We start from the raw sequence: 6,841 nt of genomic DNA, 5'->3' as shown, positions 1-6,841 counted from the left end.
GTAAAAACCAACATGTCCAAGAAAGCTCCTTATCCCCTTCACATTTGTAGGGGGTGGAAGGCGCTTAATTACCTCAATCTTGGCACAGTATGCTTCAATGCCCCTACTAGAAATCAAATGACCAAGAACAATGTCCTCCTCTACCATGAAATGACATTTTTCCCAATTCAAAACTAAGTTCACCTCTTGACATCTTTTTAACACTTTAAGCAAATTTGAAAGACAAGTGTCAAAAGATGAACCAAAAACAGAAAAGTCATCCATGAATACCTCAATTGATGATTCAAGCATGTCGGAAAAGATAGACATCATACACCTTTGAAATGTGGAAGGTGCATTACAAAGTCCAAATGGCATCCTTCGATATGCAAAGGTTCCAAAAGGACATGTGAATGTAGTCTTTTCTTGGTCCTCGGGTTGGATTGGGATTTGAAAGAATCCCAAGTATCCATCCAAGAAGTAATAATGACTATGTGATGCTAGTCTTTCCAATATTTGATCAATGAAGGGGAGTGGGAAGTGGTCTTTCCGGGTGGATCTATTCAATTTTCGATAATCAATGCACATCCTTCACCCGGTGACCGACCTCGTAGAAATGGTCTCACCCTTATCATTTTTTATGATGGCCATGCCTCCCTTTTTAGGCACAACTTGAAGCGGGCTAACCCACTTACTATCAGAGATAGGGTAGATTATGCCCGCCTCAAGAAGTTTTAAAACTTCTTTTTTTCACCACTTCCTTCATGTTGGGATTGAGCCTTCTTTGGGGCTCAATCGAGGAAGCATGATCATCATCAAATAGAATTTTATGCATGCATATGGTGGGACTTATCCCCTTAATGTCATCAATTTTATACCCAATGACATCTCTATACTCCCTTAAAACAACTAGGAGTTTCTCAAGAGAGGTGTCATCGAGCTTAGCATTGTCAATAACGGGATAACTCTCACTATCACCAAGAAAAGAATATTTAAGTAGAGGGGGAAGGGGTTTAAGTTCAACCTTAGGAGAAGGCGTAAACCTCTCCTTTTTTGCTTCCACGTTAAGCACTTCAAATTTCATCACATCGTGGACCAAAAGTTGGTTGAGTAAGAGATCATACCCCTTTGCTTCTTCACCCTCCTCAACTAAGCTTCACGTTAGGGTAGCTTGTAAGGGATCTCTTTCACACAATCTTTCTCGGAAATCTTCTAAGTCCCTCTCCAATGTGTCAATTCTATGAACCTCATCAATCAATGGCTTTTTCAAAGTTTGTGAGAATGAATTTGAAATTTTCTCATCTCCCACATTCAAAGTCAATCTTCCTTCCTTCATATCAATCGCCACTCCCGCGGTGTTCAGAAATGGTCTCCCCAAAATGAGGGGTACTCTTGTATCTTCTTCCATCTCCATTACCACACAATCACATGGCACATATACTCTTCCAACTTGAACCGGCACATCTTCAAGAATCCCCAAAGGTAGCCTAACCGTGCGGTTGGCTAGTTGTAAGGACATTCTTGTTGGTTTCAAGTCTCCAACTTTCAAGCTCTTTGCAATAGAATAGGGCATCAAGCTCACACTTGCCCCAAGATCACACAAAGCATCCATAGTCTCCAAATCTCTAATTTTCACCAGTATTGCATAGCTACCGGGGTCACCAAGCTTTTGGGGAAGCTTGTTTTGAATGATTGCACTCACCTCCTTAGGAAGGGAGATGGTTGCACTCTCTTCAAGCCTACTCTTGTTGGATAGAAGATCCTTCAAAAAATTTGCATAGGTAGGCATTTGTGACATAGCATGAAGAAAGGGGATGTTCACTTGAAGTCCTCTCATGACTTCAAGAAATTTTGAAAACTTCTCATTCAACTTTTTCTCTACAATTCTATGAGGAAACGGAATGGGGGGCTTATATACTCTCATAAGGGGCCTTTCTATTCTTTCTTCATCTCCCTCATCTTTCTTTGTGGCTCCCTCATCACTCTTTTGTTGCTTTTTTCTCTCAACTTCAACTACTTCATTTTCGATATCATCCTCACTTCTCACCACAACTCCCTCATCTCTCTTTTGTGGCTCCTCTTCACTCATAACCGGATCCTCGTAACCTCTTCCCGATCTCAAAGTAATAGCCTTAGCTTGCTCCTTTGGATTCAATACCGTTGAGCTTGGAAAGTGACCACTAGGATTGGAGGATGAACTTCCAACTTGCTGTGCAATTTGAGCCAATTGGCTCTCCATTATCTTATTGTGCGCTTGAAGTAGTTAGATGTTTGCATTCATATCTGCATTGCTCCTTAATTATTGTGTCATGAAAGTTTCAAGGACGGATAAAAGGCTAGTCTTTTGAGGATGTGGACGAGGAGCAGTGGGTTGGTTATATTGTGATCTTAGATGGTTTTGATCCCTTTGGTTAGGGTGGCGGTATGGAGCTTGTTGATTTTGAGAATGGGGTTGGTTGTAGTGGTTTTGAGGTTGGTTTTGGTTTTGGTTATAGTTGTTTTGTGGGGGGCCTTGGTTGTGTAGCTTCCATCCCGTGTTTTGTTGGGGTTTCCAACTTTGGTTGTAGGATTGGGATTATTGCTCATTTCTTTTCCCAATTGCCGCCGCTTGCTCTTGATTTGTTGAGTTGCGATAGGAGGACATGTGATAATTTCCTCTACAAGTCTCACAAGACATGACTTGTGAGGAAGAGCTTGAGAGTGTGAGGGTGGCTTGATCTAGCTTGTGAGCTAGCATATCGAACTTTGATGCAATAAGATCTATTGCAATAAGATCATGAACTCCGCCCTTCTTTGTTTGAGGTTGTCTTCGATCACCTCCATATGCATAATGCTTGGCCACTTCCTCAATCATCTTATATGTATCATCAACCAATAGCTTTTTTAGGCTACCACCGACCCCGGAATCAAGGTTGGCCCTTGAAATAGGAGTAAGGCCATCATAGAAGCTTTGTACAATGATCCATGATGTAAAACCATGGTGGGGGCATTTCCTTGTGTAATCTTTGAAACGCTCCCAAGCTTCACTAAATGTTTCATCAGTGTCTTGATTGAAATTGGTGATCTCTCTTCTTAATTCGGCGGTCTTTTCCGGAGGAAAATACTTTCCAAAAAAGGCTCTAGGGACTTCATCCCATGTACTCAATGATCCCTCTTCAACCGTTCTTAACCAATGCTTTGCTTTATTACGGAGGGAGAATTGATACATGTGCATACGGATGAACTCTTCCGAAATGTTGTTTTGCTTGATGGTTGTACACAACTCAAGAAAGTTGTCCAAATGAGAAAAAGGACACTCATGAGGACTACCTCCGAATTGATTGCTTTGAATCATACGAATGAGTTGAGGTGAAAGCTCGAAGTTGTTTGCATTTGTGGTGGGGAGACGTATGCCACTCCCAAGTTGGAATGCGTTGGGGTGGTCATAGTCCCTTAACAATGGTTGTAGAGGATTCTCTCCCATGTTATCTTCTTCGTTGGTTCCCAAAACCTCTTCCGGATCGGAATCTGAATATGCAGGGGAGGACTCGGGTGTGCCTTGCAAAAGTCTCCTCACGTTTCTCAAGGTCCTATTTAGCTCTGGATCTACGAGAATTAGCGGTGATTGCTTACTCTTTCGTGTCATGCGAAGTCAAACAAAGCTAAGAAAAATGTTAGCAATGACTATCACAAGTTAAACACACATAAAAAAAAGTTATGGTAAGAAAACTATTATACATATACACACATTTAGTCTCATTCAACAATAATACATACAATGTGACATAGCCTCCCCGGCAACGGCGCCAAAATTTGATAGGCCGTCGTCGAGCCTACCAAAATATAAATTCCTATCTTGGTCTCACTAACTAATTGTTGGGTTTCGTAGTGACCCTCACTACGATGAAAGAAACCCGCCAAGACCCGCCCCCATAATAAATGCAATTAACAAGCAAAACATAATTAAAACACAAGAAAGGATAAAATATTATACCTTTGACGCGTGCTTCACTCAACTATGAGCTCTTACTTGAACCCCGAAAGTACAAGGTCTTCAACGGGATCGTACCCTCGAACCCAACCCGAGCGTCCTAAGTCTCGAAGGTTAGTCGAGACCCGAACAAATAAAACTATGAGTTTTACGAATCAAGGTTTACTCAAATCAAGAGTTGCCTTTTAATTCCACTCAAGGTTGTGTCTTTCCCAATACCCATGCCTTTGGTATATATAGGGAAAGGCACCCTTGATTTCCAATCTCCCATCAATGTGGGAGAGTTGGTAAATTCAACAATTTATTTAATTCCAAATTAAATAAATAATTAAATCAATCACAATGCAACAAGTGTCAAGGGGAGATAGAGAGTTAGGTGAGGACCATGAATAGGTGGGGGGGACCATTGCCTTGCTCCCCAAGGCTTTGCCCAAGCCTTGGTCCCCACCCCTCACATAACCGGCATCAAGGGGCTGCTGGGCTGCTGCCAGCTAGCACGCTAGCTAGCATTACTAGCTAGCCCAGCCAGCCAGCACAAGGCAGCAAGCATCAGCCCAGCCAGGCATACGCGCTGCATGCTGCTATGCTGGGAGATGCCCATGCTGCGGCTTGTTAGGCATTGGGCGCTGGGCGCTACTGGCTGCCTAGCACTCCCTATCGCACGTACATGCATACGCCTACCCAGCATGCGTGCTGCTAGCGAGCCACGCATGCTGGGCATCGCCTCTCGTATATCTACGCACAGCCAGGCCAGTATGCACTAGCACTCGCACACGCACATGTATAGGTGCGCTGTGCTTGGTGTGTGGCCTGCGATGGTGCCTACACACACGCACACACGCAAGGCTAGTTCTGCTTGCTAGCTCGTTGTGCTTAGTGCTGCCATGCGAAGACACGCACGCAAGCACACAGCTCGGTGCTGCATTGCGAGGCTGCTAGGCGATGGTGGACACGCACACACGCATGTGCCTAGCACTGCGATGGTGCTGTGCGTGATGCTAAGGTGCTACAATAGTGCCCACGCACATGCACACACACATGGGTGTTGTGCTTGGTGCGATAGGGCTGCGATGGTGCGAGGCATGCACGCACATGCCTATGCGCCAGTGCCCAGCACTGCGATGGTTGTGCTTGGTGCGTGTGGCCTGCCATGCGCGCCTAGGCATGGTGCTAGGGCTGCGATGGCGCCTAGGCATCATGCTAGGGCTGCGATGGCGCCTGGGCACTCATGCCTCGCCTAGCATACCATGGTGCGCCTAGCACACACATGGTGCGCATAGGCTTGCAATGAGCTAGCCTAGCCTAGCTACGGCTATGCTCATACTTGTTGCTTGTGATTTTGTGACGCTCGGTCTCGACGCCCTAGGCTCGATATCCGACGTCTGTATTCATAAAACTCTGTCGACTCATTAAATCCTTCGGATTAATTCGTCGTCTCGGATCGGTTGTTCGATTGGGTCGACCCGAAGGGTTCAGTTAAGATTAAGTTGTAATATTAATTGTACCTTAATATTACTGATCGGAAGCGGCCTCCACCTAGGCATTCCGATCACTTGACCTTATTGAAGAATTAGCTTTGTAATAATTCTGAACCCTCTATTAGAATAATACACTTGTTGGAATGACACCATTCCTTTCACTAATTGCAATGGTAAGAAAGGGTCGAACCCAAGAAAAGCGTTGAATCAACCACCGAGGTACTACCGTTTAAAAAAGCTAAATGAAGTCGAAGTTGGTTTCTAAAATCCATCTGAGCATGGCCATGCATTTTCACAGTCTCGCTCATCGAGCGGCCTTGTAAACAACAAAGACATATTCCTAATTGTTAATAGGGGGACATTCCTAGTCTTGATTGTAAGTTTCTCTTACTAAGAGGACCTAATCTCCCGAGTGTTCCCGTTATGATCCCCAGTTACGGCAGACGTTAGGCAACATCAAAGAGACTAGTTCTCGAACAAGAAAACTTCACAATACTCATGGTCGAGGAAACGAGTTCCGATAGCTATAATGAGAAATGTACTTATGACAATTTGAATCTCTTAAAGTACTCTCATAGGTCGATCCAGTGTAGTTCCAAACTGGCACCTGTGCAAATGATTTATGACCATCATGTCCTTGCAGCACAAGAAACGGTGCTGTAAATCATACTACACACTAATCTCTGGTGGTCATGAATCGTCCATCAGTTAGATGACCTCGATTAGGGATAACTTTCAATTTAAATATTCAATGTTCACTTAACAGGTGTTTCTTTTATCCAAGACATGGTCTTGATACCCTGTTTGGAATATTTCCATAAATTGAATGGACTCATTATTTAATTCTAAACCATAACTAAATAGCAATGGAGTGAATGATAATTTTGCACAAAAATTAATTACTCCATTAATGAATGGTTTCAATACAGTGTCTTACATTAAATCAAACAGTTTAATCAATACAGATATCTATCGGTCCCTTGATGGAGGGTACAACACCAAGTTCACTGACGAACTTCCGAATCCAAACAACCTCCTTAGCAGCTTCTGAAGCAGCCAAGTATTCGGCTTCAGTTATAGAGTCTGTAGTTGTGCTCTGCTTGGCACTCTTCCAGCTAAATGCTCCTCCATTTAGGCAAAATATGTACCCTGACTGTGACTTGAAGTCGTTTTTGTCAGTCTGGAAGCTAGCATCAGCGTAACCTTCAACAACCAGATCTTTATGGCCACCATAAACCAGGAATTTATCCTTGTTCCTTTTCGAGTACCTCAGGATATTCCTAGCCGCAGTCCAATGCGCCTCTCCTGGGTTTGATTGGTATCGGCTCGCAGCACTCAAGGCATACGAGACATCTGGCCTGGTACATATCATGGCATACATGATCGACCCAATTAGCGAAGCATATGGAATCTG

The 6,841-nt window shown here is 43.8% G+C and overlaps 1 protein-coding gene across 1 annotated transcript; it reads right to left on the bottom strand.

Annotated features, from left to right (window-relative positions):
• Positions 1 to 1,135: 1,135 nt before the first annotated feature.
• On the bottom strand, positions 1,136 to 2,218 carry LOC110696716. The gene has a single exon (XM_021874069.1). It carries the CDS (start codon positions 2,216 to 2,218, stop codon positions 1,136 to 1,138), a length of 1,083 nt encoding a protein of 360 aa, XP_021729761.1.
• Between the last annotated feature and the right edge of the window lie 4,623 nt (positions 2,219 to 6,841).

The sequence above is a fragment of the Chenopodium quinoa genome, unplaced genomic scaffold, assembly GCF_001683475.1.
Source record: "Chenopodium quinoa cultivar QQ74 unplaced genomic scaffold, ASM168347v1, whole genome shotgun sequence".
Taxonomy (NCBI): domain Eukaryota; kingdom Viridiplantae; phylum Streptophyta; class Magnoliopsida; order Caryophyllales; family Amaranthaceae; genus Chenopodium; species Chenopodium quinoa.
This window is presented reverse-complemented; position numbering and strand designations above follow the sequence as displayed.

Coding starts and splice junctions, on each gene's coding strand:
- LOC110696716 (XM_021874069.1), bottom strand. CDS start 2,218: ATGGAGAGCCAATTGGCTCAAATTGCACAGCAAGTTGGAAGTTCATCC.